Source organism: Solanum dulcamara, chromosome 12 (assembly GCF_947179165.1).
Source record: "Solanum dulcamara chromosome 12, daSolDulc1.2, whole genome shotgun sequence".
Classification (NCBI taxonomy): domain Eukaryota; kingdom Viridiplantae; phylum Streptophyta; class Magnoliopsida; order Solanales; family Solanaceae; genus Solanum; species Solanum dulcamara.
Genome location: NC_077248.1, coordinates 4,333,087 through 4,353,357, shown reverse-complemented (window position 1 = coordinate 4,353,357; position 20,271 = coordinate 4,333,087). Strand labels below are relative to the sequence as shown.

General features: G+C 30.8%; 2 protein-coding genes across 2 annotated transcripts; both read left to right on the top strand.

Annotated features, from left to right (window-relative positions):
- Nucleotides 1-10,950: 10,950 nt before the first annotated feature.
- LOC129877810 (F-box/kelch-repeat protein At3g23880-like) lies at nt 10,951-12,237 on the top strand. The gene has a single exon (XM_055953342.1). It carries the CDS (start codon nt 10,951-10,953, stop codon nt 12,235-12,237), a length of 1,287 nt encoding a protein of 428 aa, XP_055809317.1.
- Nucleotides 12,238-16,043: 3,806 nt separating this feature from the next.
- On the top strand, nt 16,044-16,952 carry LOC129876859 (uncharacterized). The gene has a single exon (XM_055952339.1). The coding sequence runs from the start codon at nt 16,044-16,046 to the stop codon at nt 16,950-16,952; it is 909 nt and encodes a 302-aa protein (XP_055808314.1).
- The last annotated feature ends 3,319 nt before the right edge of the window (nt 16,953-20,271 follow it).

The window sequence follows — 20,271 nt, the reverse complement described above, 5'->3', positions numbered from 1 at the left end:
TAAGTTACAAAAACAATTTAAAAGATAATTAGAGATAATTCTTTATACAAACATTAATGGGCTTATGACGTTACCACTTACGTAGCTGGTTCTTCTTAAATTGCCCACTTTAATATGTTAATTTAGATAAACAAAACATATACTCTCTCTATTCTATATTAATTGAATTTCTAAGTTAATACACACATATTCAAAAAAGTATTCAAAAATAAAATTTGAATCATATTTTTCTCTATTATCCTTTTGTTTGATCAAACTCATAAAGATAATTAAACGTGAAATCATAAATATAAGTAATTCTTTATTGGAATATAACTTTGTAAGAAACGTAGTTTATTCCTAGAAAATTATAAAACTTTATTAATGAAAAGGGTAAACATGAAAAAAGTTTCAAACATTTCTATTGAATTTTGAACAATAAAAAAAACTTTACAAAATTGAGTTAATATGAAATAGATGAATTATTAGTGAAGAGTTTGCTACATACAACTAGCATTAAAAAATAATTAGCATAATTTTTCTAATTAGCATGCAGCTCACATGTGAACCCTACAAGGTCGTGTCAATTGCTTAATCTTGTTGGATAGTACAACTAATTCATTCAACATTACTTAATTATTTTTTATTGACTCCTCATTAAATTTAATAAAGGCATAACATATAAATGTGCTCGTTAATTTAACCTCGGCTGATATTTTTGTCTTTTAATTTTGAGTGTGTATGAGTAGAGATTTAAATTTGTATAAAATTGAATAAATACACACACGTCTTACATGATATAATACATGAAACGTCAAGTAGTCAAAAAATTTCACATAAAATACATGTGTGTACTTATTCAGTTTTATATAGATTATAATATAAAGACACTTGCACATCTAAATGGGAGAACATATATATCATAGGCGATCAATTTGAAAAACACGTTTATATATTATGTCTTTAATAAACTATAAAGAAGTTTGGTGTAATATAAAAGGTCACACGTTTAAATTTTAAATTTTAATAAAAAATATATTTTATTATAATTAAATGATAACACAAATTCAAATTAATAAATTTCAAAATATAAATTTAAGAAAAAAAGCCATTTTCTCACGAGTCTCATGGAAATATAGCGCCATACCGGTGATCCGACCGTAAGGAGGAAGGTAAGGTGCGTTGTATCATATTGAAAAAGCAAATACAATATCGGTTTGATACGTGGAATAAGGTGAAATATTTATAATTAAATTTAAAAATTAAAATTTATGTTTCAACTAAATATAATATAATTTTAATTCTATATATTACACCTTATTTCATTCAACTTAATAATATTTTATTCCATTTTCCAAATAGAATAAATAAATTCCAGCCTCTAAAAATTATAATTCTAGAACTATATATAATCTCGGAGTAATTTTATTCAGCGAATTAAACGATTCCTGAAAGTGTGTTTGGCATTGAGAATATTTTCTCTAAAAATATTTTTTTTATAAATAAGAAAAATGACTCTATTTAATGAATGTAAGGAAATGAAAATAATCTTTTATATTTTAATTTCATTGTCTCCTTACATAAATTATATTCTCTTCCGACCTCTTGATCATCTTATCTCTGTAACCCTCGAACCTCCACTCCTCAGCCAGCCACCTCATTCTATAGTATGTTATTATTAGATTATAAATAAAATAGTTTTGAAATTTTTAAAAAATCAGTACTTTCTTCATCTCATTTTACGTGATATTTTTTTTATTTATTTAAATAGAATATTATCTTACTTTAATTAGATATAATTTCATTTGAATTTTTTTTTATCTTTAATGAAATAATTTATAGTCACATCAATATTCAAAAATTGTTTTAAATCACAAAATAATCTTTTAAAAAAAATATCATGTTAAATTAAATATTGTCACATAAATAAACGTGGAAAATAATATTTATAGTCTGTTTGACTTAACTTATTTTAAGAAGTTTATAAATTGTTTTAAAAAATTAAATTGGAGTAGCCCAATTTATTTTTTTGACTTATAAGATGAAAACATCTTATAAGTTGCTTTAGATAAGTTAAGTCAAACAAATCTAATTATTTTTTTTAGATTTATTTTAAGTATAAAATGACTTTAAATTGATCAATCAAACAATCAAAAATAATTTAAAATAACTTATAAATCAATACAAACGGAGCTTTTACTCGTCAAACATTAAAAAATTATTTATTTGTTAGAAAATCTTTTTTAGAAAAAGGTTTTCGTACCAAACACATCTTTAAGTTGATGTCCTTAGAAGTGACAATATAGGCAATCATTGTGTTTTCTGCTTGATTTTGATTGACACACTTTCTTTCTTTCTTCTTTTTTTTTTGCATTGAAAAGCGCAAGAAATTACTGCACCTCTTCTTCCTTGTCACTCACATAATCAGACTTTATTAACCCAGAAAATAAGGGAGACGTGAAAGTTCACAATTATTACAATTACCTTTCACCCACTAATCACTCCCCTCCATTCCTTCATCTCCAATGTAATACGCGAGATGGAATAAGTGTTTTAAAAATGCTTGAGACTCAATCTGAAATTTAATTCTGTAAACCTTACATTGAGTTCAATTTTCGTTTTCAATCCATGATCAATATGAGTTCGAAGCTTCCTTCGTAACTCTCCAAAACTTCTTCGTAGTGACTCCCTTACATGTCACATTTTAGAGAGAACCTCAAAGTGACTCTATTTCATTATATTCCAAATTTTATGCCTTAAGCGTTTGATAGTATGCCTTAAGCACACCTAACGCTCCTAGCTCGATAAACGAATTTTACACAAATTATGTATTAAAATGTTTTGTTAAAATTGTTGACCCTCGTAATTCTTGAATAAATTAATGATACTTGGTGATTTCTAAACTATAGGAATAAGAAGATTGCGAGTAACTCAGATAGTATCACATATTTACTATTTGATTACAATATAAAGGTAATTATATATTACGTAATATTCTCGCTTTCCAGAAGTCACATCAGGGAGGATGGCTGCTGAAAGCAGAATTCAATAAAAGGATGATAGCAGCATGGGTTAGAGCTACGTTCAACTGGGTAAACCCGCGCAAACAAAACTCTTCCTTATTTTTTTAAAAAAATATGTAGTGAAATTTTAAGTTTTTTACTTATCGGTGGTGTTTATAATTTTGTCATATGTCTCAAAATTATTATATTTTATTTAATTATTTGAAAATAATTTTATTTTTGTTTATGATGAAGTGATATTTTTATTATAATACTAGTAAATTTTATTGTTTATTCTATTTTCTTTTATTAGATAATTGTATCGTATGATAAAAAAATATTTTTAGAAATAATGATTTTTGACACGAAACTAAGAAAAAATAGAAAGATTTTTGAAATTTATAATCTAAAATAATTCTTACATATTTATGTGATTGTAAATCATTTCATTAAAAAATCATTTGATAGAGTGTATTAGAAGAAATAATTTATGCTTTAGCTTAGTGTATTAGTAGTACCTTGTTTGTTACATTTTTTCAACCTATGAAAGATTAGTTATACATTGTTTTGTGTATCGATGATCGTATTATTAATACATGAAAATTCATGGTATCAGTAATGCAAGAGATTTAATGCATGCATTAGCATTGTTAAAAATTCAATTGTCCCTCAATTTTATTTTTTTTACATTTTTTCCATCATGTTTGTGGATGATATCCTTGTAAACAAATATTTTTTAAACAAATTCTATAATGCAAGTTATTTTTAATAAATCAAATCAAACAAGAAATAATGTAAGCATAACGAATGTAAACATTACTAATACAGTCTATTTAGTATTATTTTTATACACTCTACCAAACAACCCTAAGGATAAAAGAAAAATTTTAAAGTTAAATCAACTGCCTGTGATAAGAAAAAGGAAATTATGGACTTGGGCTTTAATTCGGAACTCTGAATCGATCAATTATTTCTAATTATAATAAGATGACTATCATTATTTAATGGACTTAAAAAGAAAGAATGATATAAAATGAGTTAGTAATATATAGTGAGATAAAATAATTTCAAAGTTGCTGAATATCTCAAATCAAATAGGAATTAAATAATTTCAAATTTTATCTCAATCTCATAGTACACTTTATTACTTCCTCAATCTCAACTTATTTATCAAGTTATCTTTTAAGAAAATATTATTCTCTTTCTTTCAATCTCTTAATCTGTCTTTGAATTTGCATGAAGTTTTAAAAAATAATTTTTTTTTTTTTTTATGATTTTGAACTAAAGACATATGGAATGTAAGAAAATAAGTTTTAATCTCATGGTCTTAGATATGTCACGTAGAAATTGAAATTAAATAGTTGTCAAAAAATAAAAGATATTTTCTTTTAAAACGAATTAAAAAAGAAAAATAAGACAAATAAATTAAAACGGAAGGAGTAATTAAGACAATTTTTTAATTATTAAATCCTCATTTATGTTTAAGATATACTATAAAAAAAGGGCAGTCCGATGCACTAAAGCTTCCGCTATGCGCAGAGTTCGGGGAAAGACCCTGATCACAAGGGTTTATTATATGCAGCCTTACCTTGCATTTCTGCCAGAGATTGTTTAAGATATACTATATTTTCATTAAATATTTACTCTGTTGAGATGTTTGTAATGTTCAAGAACGATCACCACTAATAATTTTATCTTCAACTTTTAAAGTAACAAATAATTCAAAATAACTATTTTTAGAAATGATGATAGATAATTTGAGATAGAGTAACTACTGGTCCATCCCTATTTTTTTTTTTAGGGAATTTGGCTATTGGTAGAATTACAAAAGTATTAACAATATAGAGTATATGAGTATTAGTAATGTATAAATTAATTATATATATATTAGTAATATAAGATTTAGCCATGTAGAATTAAGTTATATAAGCTTTCTCATAATTTATACCTACCTTATATATGTAATAATTATGAAATAAAAATACAAACCAAATATTGCGAAAACTAGAGAATATGCCCGTATTAAAAATTATATTGGACCATAAAGAAGTATCATTCATTTTGAAATAAAAGATTCTACAATCTGATTCTTTAGTATTAATAATTAAATGAATATTCAAAGGTCGTAAATTTTTATTTTTATTTTTATTTTTATTTTTTAAAAAAAAAGAGGTATCATAGGGATATATATTAAACAAAAGGAATATTTATTATATTAAATAAATATGGTGAAAATAGAATCCATGGGAACCCCAAGGAGAAGTCGCCGGCAAAATAATAGGTGTACCGGCTATGGGACCCACATCAGGCCGTGCTCTAGATACGTAAAGGCGGACTTAGAATTTGAAATTTATGAATTTAAGATCATAATTCTTTCAAGTTAATTCTTAATTATCACTAATATTTAACTATCGAATGAATTTGCAAAATGAATATAGAGTTAGGATCAAAGTTCTTGAGTTTAATTAAACTTGTATTTTAATCTTTTATTTCGTCCTTAATGTGTAACACACTATACTAGCATGGTTTAATTTGCTTCAACTGTGTCATGATGATCTGTTTAGATGCGTGAAGGATTTGTGTATATATAAAACCTCCTCTTTGCTATTAAAATACTATTGTTATCTTAATTCATGTGGCATATATTTATTTTTCTTCTGTTTCAAAGAAAATATCACTTTTATATAATAATAATCTAAGTATGACTACATAAACAATTTAACTTTATTTTATAAGAATTGATTCTTTTGCGTGTCATTTTATAAGAATTGGTGCTTTAGAAGTTATTAAAAATAATAATCTAAGTATGACTACATAAACAGTTTAAATTAGATTAGAAAAAAATCTTAAGTATCACTTTCAATCGATATTTTCTGCTACTTCCGTGACCCTCACAAGGAACAACCTAGATAATACAAGCAAAAATAATAAAATAAAATAAGTCTTGTATTGGTATTCATGAACAAATATAATACTATCTATTTGGTCTTAAAAAATTCGAGTTCCTTTTCGATTTCCTTCTTGATCACTAATAACTGCAGCATTTTCATCATATCATATTATCATTTCGTTATAAAAAAATAAAAATTTAAGCATATTTTTTTTAATTATTGATTTTGTTACGTTTTACTTGAATTGAGGGTTTATTGAAAATAACTTATATTTATTTTCATAAGATAGGAATAAGTCTATACACACAACATCCTTCCGAGACTCTATCTATAGACAAAAAAGGATCTAAAATTTAAACATTATGAGTTCACATTTATAATTCTACCATTTCATTATATTTATTACGGAGTTCAAAATCTACTATTTATACATAATTAGCAATATTTTTAACACATATACATGGCTTAGGCCAAAACCCATGGTTCGAATGAATCCATAGCTTATTGATTGGATACATCTTTGCTTGTTGAATTATATATACTTGATAATTGTTATTTTTGGACAAGATTCCCAAGTGTTTATAATATAGCAACAGAATCCTTTTTAAATTGGATACATCTAAAAATATAATCTTGTGAACAATAATTTAATGAAGCCATCCATTGTTTATTTTGTTAAAATAGATCTTATAAGATACTCAATATCTAAGAAAATGACTTATTAGTGCCACCCAATCCAATTCACAAGATATTAGAAGAGTACTCAAATATTTGTGGAGATTCTTGAATTTATTTATCAAATTTGCTTAGTTGTTAGTTGTTACACTACTTGGATAGCATTACTAGTTAATTACCTATTGGAGAGGCATTATAAGTACTAATTAATTTTCACAACCGTCATTCTTTCTTTTTAAAAAAAATCTTTTTTTCCCCTAAAGCTAAGCACATGTTCATATTCAACCATGTAGGTGCTCTGCTAGATCTTATGAATTTTTTTGACCATATATGCGATGTGAACGCACATTATCAAATTATAAAATTTGAATATAGATGGTTATATATATAAAAGAATTCAACCTCTACGATTTTTGATAGTGGATATTACGTGGCGCGATTCGAATTAATTGTGATCCTAAAGTGAGTATTTGTAACGACCCATTATGTCGTTTTGAGAAATAGAACTTTTTATTTCATAAAAGACTCATTCCGTATTTTTTTATGAGTATTTTGGACTATTCGATAACCATAGTTATTTAGTTGAGGAATAAATTTAAATAACTAATTTAATTAGTGGGCTAAGTTGATAATTTATTTAATACTCTATACCAATTATTAAAGAAAAAGGATAGGATTTATTAATTTTGATACATAATTGAGTAGAAAAGAAAAAAAAGAAAAAAGATAATAATAAAAGAAAAAAAACAAATATATATATATATATATATATATATATATATATATATATATATATATATATATATATATATATATATATAAATCTGATGGCATTAAGCCATCAGATGTAACGACGGCGTAAACACGAAAACAAACGCTGGGAGAAAAAAAAATATGGAGGAAGAAAGAAAAGAAAAGGGAAAAGAAAAATAAAGGGGAAGAGAAAAATAAGGATTTTCATTCCAAAGCATCAAGGTAATTATTCTCATCCTTTCCATTAAATTTTTATGCGATTATGAACATATTTTTAGGATATATTGGTGGAGAAATAATGCTAAAATAAGGAAATATGACCCTAGGGTTCTTCACATAAAATCTTGATTTGGGTGAATTTATTTTATCATGAGTGAATATAATCGGATTTTTTTTCCAGATTTGACTTCAATGACTCAGAATGACTTTTTGACCTAATTATTTATCCGAAAATAAATATAGCTATATGGGTGTCATTGGATTCGTATTCTTATGAAGATTATGTATTTGAACATATTTTGATAATTCGAAAGCGTTATGAGAGGCTCAAGTTTTAAAGTGATTATTTAATTTAATTAAGGTTTAACCCTAGTTTTGAAATTCATAAAATATGAGAGTTGACATGTTAAGTGACATCAAGATTAGAAACGTGTTTATAGAATTGAGTGAGTTATTGGGGCTAGGTTAAACATATATATAATATTGGTGTTTACGGATTAGTTTACTTATAAATATTATATATTTGATAGATTGAGATTGGTCTGAGGCATTGAAGAAGGGGAAAGACATTGGTGGATTAACTTGCTTTACTTCGGTTCTTCGATTGAGGTAGGTTATGGTTTTTATTCTATATCATAGATAGACTCTTAATAGTGATTGATATTCATTGAGTAATGTGTGAAGTTTATTACGCATTTAATTGTTGTGGTTTAGATGGTTGATATGTTGTTGTGATTGGTCTAAAATCCAGAGGCCATGAAATCCATAATCTTGAACTTGCCCTATCAAAAATGGTGCCTTGAATAAAGAAGGTTTGATGAAATATTGTTAATGAAGTGGAATGTAATCATGAAGAATGATAAATTAATTATATTTGGATCGGGTGTCACATTTCGACACGGTATATTTGGATCGGGTGTCACATTCCGACACGGTATATTTGGATCGGGTGTCACATTCCGACACTGTATATTTGGATCGGGTGTCACGTTCCGACACGGTATATTTGGATCGGGTGTCATGCTCCGACACGGTATATTTGGATCGGATGTCACGTTCCGGCATGGTAATATTAAAGGAAAATAAATTAAAATGACTTAATACTACCCAATCTCCAATAACTCATTTTTCAAAAGAGTGTGATATGGAGGCTTGAGTCCTCATGTGTGATCTTAATATTGTTGATTGGTTATGAAATGGTTCATTGTGTTGTCACTTGATCTTGATCTTGTTGGTTGCCACCTGTTAAGTGTTACGGTTGATTTCCCGCTATTACTTATTGCATATTGATTCCTATTTTGAGTCGGCCGATGATACCTACTCAGTACATGTTGTCCTGTACTGACCCCTACTTGTATCTTTTCTTGTTTTATTTTGTGGGGTGCAGCGAGTGTTCCACCGACTTCGACTCGACCTCAGCTCTAGTCAGTCTCGAGTTCATAAGATTTCAGGGTGAGCTATCCTTCTAGCTGGCGATGGAATCTCTTTTCATGGCATGTTGTTCTTAGTTTTCAGACATACTATGTTAATTGTTTATTCTGGTGTTGATATTTTCAGACCTAGTTTTAGAATTTAGATGTCCTTCATGTGATGACTTTCAGGTTTGGGGGAAAATATATTTATTTGAGCTTCCGCGTTATTGTTATTAGTTGGGGTTTGTATCGTTGGTTCTCCCACCCAGGAGGTTAAGTGTGGATGCCACTCATGACCCATTTTGGGTCGTGACAATATTGAATGTCGAGCAAAATAATTGATTGTTGCAAGTCGTGAGGAGGATAATCTTGTCCGTCTTTGTCAAAATTATGTAAAATCAAATTTGTTTTATTTTATTGATTAGGATAGTGAATATATAAGACGCTGTTTCAAGATGGGGTTCATGTATCTTCTCTTTGCCTTATAAAGTACAACAATGATGAAGTAGTAGAAAATAAAATATATTCTAAATAATTTTTTTGTTATACTTATTTTAATTAAAAAAATCAATATTTATTTGAGACATTAAGTTATTCTATTGCAAAAAATATAAATTATTGACAGATAAAATATATAATTAATATATTTAGCTAGTGAATGTAATTGTTTTTGACTAACGGACCAACAGAATGAAGGAAAAAGTGGTGGCCCATTAACAAATCCTATAAACATTCTTGTTGGATCTGTTATGGGCTAGGAAATTGGGCCTTTCTGTGAGACCAATATCGCAAATAAAACTTCAGAAAAATGGGCAAGCAAATAAATTCCATTAGTTTATGGCCTAATTACGTGCTTTCCCATGTGTTTTCAAAATTACCATTCATGCCAGATTATGATTCCTAGCTACATATATCGGACATGTCCAGATAGATATATCTATCTCAAATACATAGGGTCAAAATTAGGTATAATTTTTTCAGATATACTGTACCCATGTGGATTCGCATGTATCTGGCTTGCCTCACTCCCTATGTATCTAGTATCACTAATACACGTATCTAGTGTGATAAATACATGTATCTAGTGTGATTTGCATGTATCTGGGATACACCTATTCTCTCTCTTGCTTCCCTCCTCTCTCACTCGCCTCTCTCCCTATTTATCTGTATTTTAAAATGTATCTAGTAGCAATGACACATGTATCTATGTGTATCTGACTTGAAATCTGATATAAATAAAATTATTAATTAGTGAGACAATATATAATTATTCAATATAATGAGAATTAGTAAATATACAAGAATGTTTTTGTAATTAAGTATTCATAGAAAAATTGACACAATTATCCCGTTAGATACATGTATCAGGAACACTATTTCTAACCGAAAATGTAATTTGAGAAGCTGTTGTTTCAGCGTGTAATTACTACCAATAATAGTGTGTTTTATGTTGTTTCCTCAATATATAACGTCTAAATATTATTTGATTACAAGTAGAAATTCCTGTACAAGTTGAAAAGGGACGGTACTGATGCGTTGTATGCATTTGTTTCTTGGGGTGGGGGATGAAAACTCCTATTCTAAATTCTCTTAATCCTAATTATCTTCCCTAATTTCAGCCTCAAAATCTCCTTTATCTTCTGATCCTGTATTAGTCACTAGATAATCTCAACTACTTTTTAAACTTTTATGCTTAATGTTAACCATTAAATAGGATGAATGATGCAAAAAATCAGAAAATTTTCTAAGATTATTGAATGCCTCATAAAGAAAACATTAACCAAAGAATAATTAAAGGTCAAATAGATATTAACATCCTAATTACTTGGATTTTAGATTATGGTATGCCCCACGAGTTCAAAAAATCAACATAGACCAAACAAATCATCAAAGGTCACCCTACTTAAACATGTACAACATAATAAACATCTCTTTTCATTTTTCCAATATTGTTATAATTACAAATGATCTATATAACTTCCAAAACCAAAATTTTCCCAGTTTTTTCTAATCATAATCATGAATTCAAACCAATTTGGTCAAGAAACGATTCTTTGTTCCCTTCTTCCCGGGGACATTGTCATCGAAATTCTTTTGAGACTTCCAGTAAAATCTTTATCACGATTCAAATCCGTATCAAAACCCTTTTGTTCTTTAATCAAGAACCCTAATTTTATCTCCAAACATTTCGAGAAAATTAGCCAAGAAACACCACGCCATATCCTAATTATGGGTCGTCATCACAAAACTCTTCAAGTCACGTTACGTTTAATAAATTCTCTAACGATACCTCGCAATGTCATTCCACCTCCTCTACATTTCGACGTGCCATTTGGTATGACATCTGAAAAAACAAGAATCGTAGGCTCAGCCAACGGCTTAGTATGCTTGAATTTGAATAACCATAATGGTATCGCGATAGTTATATGGAATCCAGGTATAAAAACGTTCAAGCCAGTTCCAAAATCTCCAAATATATCAACCCTAGGTAAACTCACTGTAATGGATTTAGGGTTTGGTTATCACCCTGGAAACGACGATTACATGATTGTTAGACTCCTAAACGTTGCTACGTCTAGGAGGAAGTACGAGGTTGAAGTTTACACGTTGAGTACAAATTCCTGGAGAAAATTAACGTGTGATGGACGTGTTTTACTAGTGATACGACCATTCTGGAAGCCAATGGCTCCCGGGATGATCGTTGTAAAAGGGGTTGCTTATTGGGTAGGAGTTGAAGCTAGAAATGATGAAATGTGTAGTGTTGTTGTTTCTTTGGAAATGAATAGTGAGGAATTGAATTTTATTTTACCACCAATTGAACATCATGGCATTGTGGTTGACCTAAGGGAAGCAATAACATTGAGACTTTTTAATTTAAATGAATCATTGGCTTTGATTTATTCAACAAATCTTGAAAAAGTTGATATATGGATGAATAATGGATTTGATTTATGGGTGTTAGATGAAAAAATAAATATTTGGAGTAGAAGATTTAAAATTGAACCTATTCAAGGGTTTTTATTAGAAGCTGGATTTTGGGAGAATTCTAAGGCAATGGTTGCACAAGAGAGAAAAGAAATGTGTTATGATGAAAATGGAGAATATGTTTATACAAAAGGTGAGACAAATTTATATTTGTATGATGTTATTAAAGGTGATTTTGAGATTATTGAAAACCATGAGCTACGTGCACCATTTCAAGGTTATAGTTATTTGGAGAGTTTAGTGGATGTAAATGGAGGAGTTCATGTTGCAAAGGAGGTTGATTTGACAAAGTTTTTGGATTTTGATCCTTTACTTTTTTGAGTACCAAATTTATCTTCTAGCCAAACACAAACTACTACTACGTAGCACTAATCTCCAAAAAAGTTTCTTTCAAACAACAATTTTTATTTATTTTTTCATTTCTGGTGGGGTGGCATTCCATATAGGATATTTTTCATATTAAGGGCTCAAATTCGAGAACTTTGATTAAGATGGAGGGATTCCAACTATTCCACCACAATTGATGTTGATTCAAAAAACATTTTTAATAGAAAACGCTTTTTAAAATAAGCATATTTAGGAAGCTTGAATAGACGTATTGTTTTAGTTTATTTGGTAAAATTAAGATTTTATGGACCTTAACGGATTTAATTAATGTTTACCTTGCACTGATGTAATTTAGTTTTTATTAGATTTGTTAAGAAAAGGATACGTTGTATTGCCTAGTTGTTGTATTAAGAATTGCTATTATATTGCTCTATATAAAAAGAGAGAAGGTAAATAGTTCACTTGTAATTTTTTTTAAAGGCAAAAATTTGTTGGAGTTTCAAATTTCATGATTGATTTGTGGTGTTCAAACTTTAGAAATAATTCGTAGAGTTCCATGTTTAAATTCTAGTAAAAATTTCCTGGAATTTTTTTCTTCTTATTTTCACTCTGGATACTTTTATATAATTCTTCTTTTCATATTATAATATGACAAAACTTTAATAATTTTGAACATCCCCGATCACCAATAATAAAAAATTAATTAGCACAATCAAAGCAGCAAGAGCAAGGAAATATTCTCTAAAGATAACTGCAGAGTAGAAGAGCTAACTGTTGCCATTTAATTAGATTTAGAGACGAATTTAAGATTTTTAGAACATGTGTGCACTGTCTTAAAAAGAAGAACGAAATTCCTCTACTTAACATTCAACCTTTCTAAAGTAATATGTGTGTCAAATGTAACTGATAATATCATATCAATTCTAAAATATATATATAGATACATAAAATATTTAATTTACGAAAAGACCATAAGTTCACATAAAACATAATTTATACAGTAAATTCGCCCTTGATTATATCCTCATTATACTAGTAATTGACAAGTGTATGGAAACGTAAGTTTGGTCCCCACAAAATAATGAGATAGAAAAATTAAACTAATCGCACTCTTTTTTGGAAAAAAGCAGCATGTAATATACGTAATTACCATCAACTTTAACGTTATATAAGAAGGCTGTCATGTCAAAAATGAAGCAACTTTTTCCCTCTTCAAAAGTTGAATTAAAGCCCTAAATACTAACATTAATATCACTATTCTAGAATTTAGATCTCATAAAGTTTGAAATCTAGCTTGACTCATGCTTACACTTTTTCACTATTTATTGGCTATCCTTATTATAAATCTCCTTTAATTAATATCAACCCTTAGGTACCGATATTTAATTATTTTTTTCAAGAAGAGATTACGAGTACTAATCGCAAAGCAACAACTTTTTAAAGAGAAATCTTCTTACAGAAGTACAAGTAGTAATTATTAGAAGTAGTTCTGAATTCTTTTTTTTTGGTTCAATTAAAGTTCTCTAAGATAAAAGAATATATATAATAACAATCAAAATGTATATGGTATGATATACTTATTTTCGAAGGAAATTTTTAAGCAATGATAAAGTTGTTTTCATGTGACGTATAGATCATGAGTTGGTGATGTGGAACAATCACTAATGCATGCATTAGGGTTGACTGTCTATATCACACCTTTGAGGTGTAGACTTTTCCTAGACCCTATGTGAACGCAGAATATTTTTTGCATCACACTGACTATTTTTTTTTAATATACTAATTATTCGAAAGGGTTCCTTATTTTTGTACTTTTGAGCTTCAATACGCGTCTTGTCCATGTGGTTCAAAAGCAATTTAATTCACAAACAAAAGCATCTCGACATACATTTTTCTATTCTTCTGAAAACATTTTAGAAAAGTAATTTTGTTGGAAAATTGAATGTTAATTTGGATTAATTTTTGGAGAGAATATTAAATTGAAAAAGTTTTGTGAAACATATCTTTGGTTATTTTTATTTTTGATCTTTTTTGTTGAATTACAGGAACAAAATATGATTTTTTAACACAAATGAGCTTTATTAGTAGTTGTACTATACATGGTACTAAACGTTTCATTTTCATTAAACCAATTTCTTAAAGTTCTAATATTTTGAGTGTCGCGGAAAGAAATGATCTCTGATATCGGTTACAATTTGAATAAAAGATTATGACCGATAAATATCGATAAAGTTACGTTATATTTTACTGCTCTCGTGTAGAAAAGACCATATAACTAAAAGATCATTCGTAATGGATTATAAAATCGAAAGTAATTCAGATGAGGTGAGTCCAAAGTAGGTTTAATGTTCATTTCCTTGGATCAAATATGGAAAATAATCAATTTCTTTGTCTCAATTTATTTGACACTTTTTTTAGGTCAGTCTCGAAAAGAATGATATATTTTTATATTTAGTAATAATTTAATTTTAAAATTCAGTTTCATCCTTAATAAAATGATTTACTACTACATAAACACCTTTGACTTATTTTAGAACACAATATCAAAAAAAATTCATACTAAGTCAAACTACATCATAAAAATTAAGACGGAGGGATATGAGTAATAAAGAAAAAGAAAAAAAGATAAGGTCCCCTAGCAATCTTTGGCCAAACAAATCTCCAAGTAGCCCAACTCAAAAAACAACATGTTGAGTATGTGAATAAAGTCTCATATTAATTCGACAAGGAAAAAAAAAGTTGTTAATGGTGTGAGATTTTTTTAAAAAAACACGTGGGCTTAAGTTAAATCGTACAATATCGCGTCATATATATTAAGAGAGTATTTTTGAGGTTTATTTTAGCCTTAAAACTACCAACATGTTGTTGGGGTGACTTTTAATAACAGTTGGTTTATCTATATAATTGAGAGATGAATCTTATAATATATATATATATATATATGTATGGGTGATATTTGTTTGTGTGTGATTAATTATTTTTTTTAAAAAAGTTGCTTGCTTTCATTCAAACATTCCTTTTTGTAGCTTCCAGCAGGAATACTACTATTCTCTCTTTAATACTTTTTTCATTCAAACAACCTTTGTATGTCTTTTTAGGCCACCAAAGAGAGGGGAAGATTATTAAGCTTTTTTGACTATATGAAATATATATGGTAAATATATTAGGTTGATCCTCTTGAAAGAAGATAAATTTTCCTTCAGCTTTTGGACCATTTTAATTTACTACTATCTAGTAAAGTTTCTGTTTTCTTATACTTTTACTTTCCCTTAATGCTACTCTTCACCAAAAAAAAAAAAAAAGAAGAGAAAAAATGGCTTTCATGCATACAATATATACTTGCATGAAATTAGAAGCCATGAAGTTGCCAGGCTTTTTGCTTTAATACTTTTTCTCTTTTTGGAGTATTCATATATATTACTTGATCTCTGTTAACCTGTTATATCGCTAAAAAAAGCTTTATTTAATATTATATTTTAGTAAATTAATATTATTAACGATGTATTAAAATTCTAAATTTGACTACTATTACTTTATATAGTTATTTAATATTAAAGATAGTATGAGGAAAAAAAACTCTCTCTTTATTTGATAAAAGTGAAAAGTAAAATAAAACATCTCTTATTGATATAGGGATTAAGTACAATGAAATGGAGGGAGTACTATTGAAGATAATTAGTTGTTAGTTATTAGTTGTTTGTTAGTTGTGATAATTGGTTGTTAGATTGGTTGTTAGTTAGCTTAATAGTTTGTTAATAGTTTGTTAAGATAGTGGGGCCCACACTAATTAAGGGTTGTATATGTACAGGAAAGAATGGATATTTTGTACACTGTTTTCATTTCCAATTGGAGTAAATCAGAGGAGCCCTAATTTTGCTCTCCGCCTCTCTCTTCATCTTCATCACTTCTCTTCATCTCCTTTCTTCTCATTCCTTCACGGTTCCATTGATCATCGAACATGGTATCAGAGCAGGTCACCGATTGAAGACTGGAGCTTATCGAAGAGAACGAGATTAGCCGGAGAAACCTTAGGAGCTCGGAGGCGACGAACAGTGAAGAAGAAGCTGCAGAAAATGGGAGATCTTTCGCAAGGTGAAAGAATAGTCATAGAGCATGGCCATCCCTTGTATGTGCACCCATCGGACACTTCGGGATGTGTTCTAGCACCGGTGAAACTCATCGGATCTGAGAACTACGGAGTATGGAGCCGAGCTATGAGAATCTCGCTTCTGGCTAAGAAGAAGCTAGGGTTCGTAACTGGAGCGTGCAAGAAGGAATCGTTTGATGAATCTCTCCACGAACAATGGGAGACGGTGAACGCGATTGTGCTCTCGTGGATCATGAATACAGTGTCGGAGAGCTTGTTGAGTGGTATTGTATATGCATCAAATGCACATTTGGTTTGGGAGGACCTGAAGGAAAGCTTTGATAAGGTGAATCGAGTGCGAACATTTCAGGTACACACGGCCATTGCAAATCTTAAACAAGGAACTAACCCGGTGTCAATGTACTTCTCAAAATTGAAGGAGTTATGGAGTGAGTTTGATTTGATAGCCCCTTCTCCGAATTGTGGCTGTCCAAAGTCTAAGGATTATGTTGAGTACCTGCAAGAGCAGAGATTGATGCAATTTTTGAGTGGTCTGAACGAATCTTATGATCAAGCTAAGAGGCAGATTTTGATGAAGTCCAATGCACCATCTGTAAATTAGGCTTATGCCTTGATAGTGCAGGATGAAAGCCAACAGTTGAATGCAGAGAAATCTATCCCAGTAGCAATGCAAGTCAGAAGAAATGATAACTATAAGGGTGGCATTTCATTGTTCTGTGAAAATTGCCACATGCGAAATCACACAAAGAAGGATTGCTACAAGCTAGTTGGATATCCCTCAGAAAGAAGCAACAAGGCTAATAGGAGGGACAACAACTATCGTGATGGATGGATGAGATATAGGTACAGAGAAGGGCACAAGCGGAATAACAATGAAGAGTGGAAAAAGGAAGCACATGCTGCTCTAGCTAACAATGCAGATTGTGTCCAGGAAAGGCATGCTTGTAAGGATGACAATGAGGGCCGACATGTTGATGGCAACAGAAGAAGTGATTCAGAAAATCAGTACAAACAATATGGCACTAATTCTGAAGAGTACCAAGCACATATGACAGGTATTGTGACTTGTTTGATGTCTCAGTTAGAAAAATGCGAATGGATAGTTGATTCTGGAGCATCTCATCATATTACTGCAAACAACAAGATATTGAAGAATATTCATAGCCTGAGATCAAACAAAGGAATGAGGATGCATTTGCCAAATGGAAGTACAGTGCCAATTACGCATACAGGATGTGCTGAGTTGTTTGGAAAGGAGAGAATTACAAATGTGTTATTTGTGCCTGATTTTAAATATAATTTACTGTCAGTGTCACAACTAACTAAGGAACTGAGTTGTTCAGTCAAATTTTTTCCTGATCACTGTGTCTTTCAGGACCTCTACAGTGGCAAGGTGAAGGGGATTGGTATATTGCAAGGAGGATTGTACATATTCCAAGGAACAGCTGAGGACTATGATGAAACAAAAGGAAGCATGAGACAGGCTTACATGGCAGATGCAGATGGAAGATGCAATCTATGGCATAGGAGACTGGGACATCCTTCAACATCTACAATGAAGACTATGGTAGAATTCAAGGACAAGATTGGCAAAAATATGCATAATAATTGTAGAATTTGCCCCTTAGCAAAGCAAACTAGGCTGCAGTTTCCTTTGAGCACTTCTAGAGCAGCTCAACCCTTTGAGCTAGTTCACTTAGATTTGTGGGGTCCTTACAAAACCCCCACCTTTGATGGGAGGAAATACTTTTTTACTATTGTTGATGATCATACTAGATATGCTTGGATTCATATGTTGCAGCTTAAAACTGAAGTAATTGTAGTCTTGAAACAATTTCTTGCTTTTGTGAATACACAGTTCAACTGTAATGTGAAGACTCTTAGGTCTGACAATGGCACTGAATTCTTTAATCATCAGTGTTATGAGTTATTACAGGGTCTAGGAATAATTCATCAAAGTAGCTGTCCCCATACACCACAACAAAATGGAGTGGTTGAAAGAAAACACAGGCAGATTTTGGAAATGGCCAGAGCTATTAAGTTTCAGGCTTCCTTTCCAACAAAATATTGGGGTTTTTATGTCAAAACTGCAGTATATCTTATGAACAGGTTGCCATCCAGTGCACTGCAAGGCTGCACCCCTTATGAGTTGATGTACCACAGCAGAGCATCCCTTGATCACTTAAGGGTGCCTGGTTGTCTCTGTTTTGTTACTACCTTGCCCAGATCAGATAAGTTTGCATGCAGAGCTAAAGAAGCTATATTCATGGGTTTTTCAGAGACTCAAAAGGGCTATATTGTACTTGATTTATCTACTAACAAGTTCTTTGTTAGCAGGGATATAATATTCCATGAAGATGTCTTTCCTTTTTGCAGCTCTGCAGCTGAAGAAGATAACACATTTCTTCAACCAAGCCATGTTGAACCTTCTCCTATTCACATTTGCCAGTCACCACCTGCAGTAACAAGGGGGACACCTGACAATTCTGGTGCTGCTACAGCTACAGCTACCATAGATGCCATAGATGCAGTAGAAGATGTAGTAGAAACACCTATGGTTATTGCTGCACCTGCTGCTGCTGATGATGATCCTGATGTTGCACCTACTGATGATGATGATACTGCACCTGCACCTGCACCTGCTGATGATGATAAGGCTGCACAAGAGGAGGTTGCACCTGCTGTTAATGGAAATAGACCAGTTAGGCTGACCAAACAACCTGGGTGGCTGAATGACTATGTTGTCAACACTAGTCATGATCATGATCACATCTACCCTATAAGTAAATATTTGTCATATGCAGGAACATCAAAAAAGTACAGGAGTTATTTAGCAAAGTTCTCTACTTTAGCTGAGCCAAAAACTTTTAAGGAGGCTTCAAAAGATGCAAGATGGATAGATGCCATGCAGCAGGAAATCAAAGCCCTTGAGGATAATCATACTTGGAGGATTGTTGATCTTCCAAATGGAAAGAATGCAGTTGGCTCAAAATGGGTCTACAAGATCAAGTATAAGGCAGATGGAGAAGTAGAGAGATTCAAGGCAAGGTTGGTAGCAAAAGGATATAGTCAAAAGGAAGGTCTCGACTATCATGAAACCTTCTCTCCAGTGGCCAAAATGATCACTGTGAGATCAGTGATTGCACTAGCAGCATCAAAGGGCTGGAAACTCCACCAAATGGATGTGTATAATGCATTCCTACAAGGAGACTTGTATGAAGAAGTGTTTATGGAACTACCAGAAGGGTTCAAGAGGCAGGGGGAGACCAAGGTATGCAGATTATTAAAGTCTCTGTATGGCTTAAAACAGGCGTCAAGGCAATGGAATATCAAGTTAACTGATGCATTGCTAGCTGCAGGATTTACACAAAGTCTCCATGATTACTCACTTTTCACAAAGAAATCAGGTAACAACATTGTCATAATACTTGTATATGTGGATGATCTTCTCATTACTGGAGACAGCAACAATCTCATAGAGGCAGCCAAGCAGATCCTGCAACATGATTTTAGAGTAAAGGACTTGGGGGAACTCAAGTATTTCCTTGGTATAGAAGTTCTGAGATCACAATATGGTATCATTCTTAATCAAAGAAAGTACATATTGGAGCTTATATCAGAAATGGGCTTGGCAGGCACAAAGCCAACTGCCACACCTCTAGAACCTGGAATCAAACTGACTACAGTGGAGGATGACAAGGCAATTGGAGTCAGGAATGATAGGCCTTTAGAAGAAATCTCAAAATACCAAAGACTGATAGGAAGATTACTGTATGTCACCATCACTAGGCCAGACATCAGTTTTGCAGTCCAAACACTCAGTCAATTTATGCAGGAGCCTAAAGTTTCACATTGGGAAGCAGCTGTTAGAGTGGTTAAATATTTGAAGAATGCACCAGGTCAAGGCCTCAGTTTTAAAT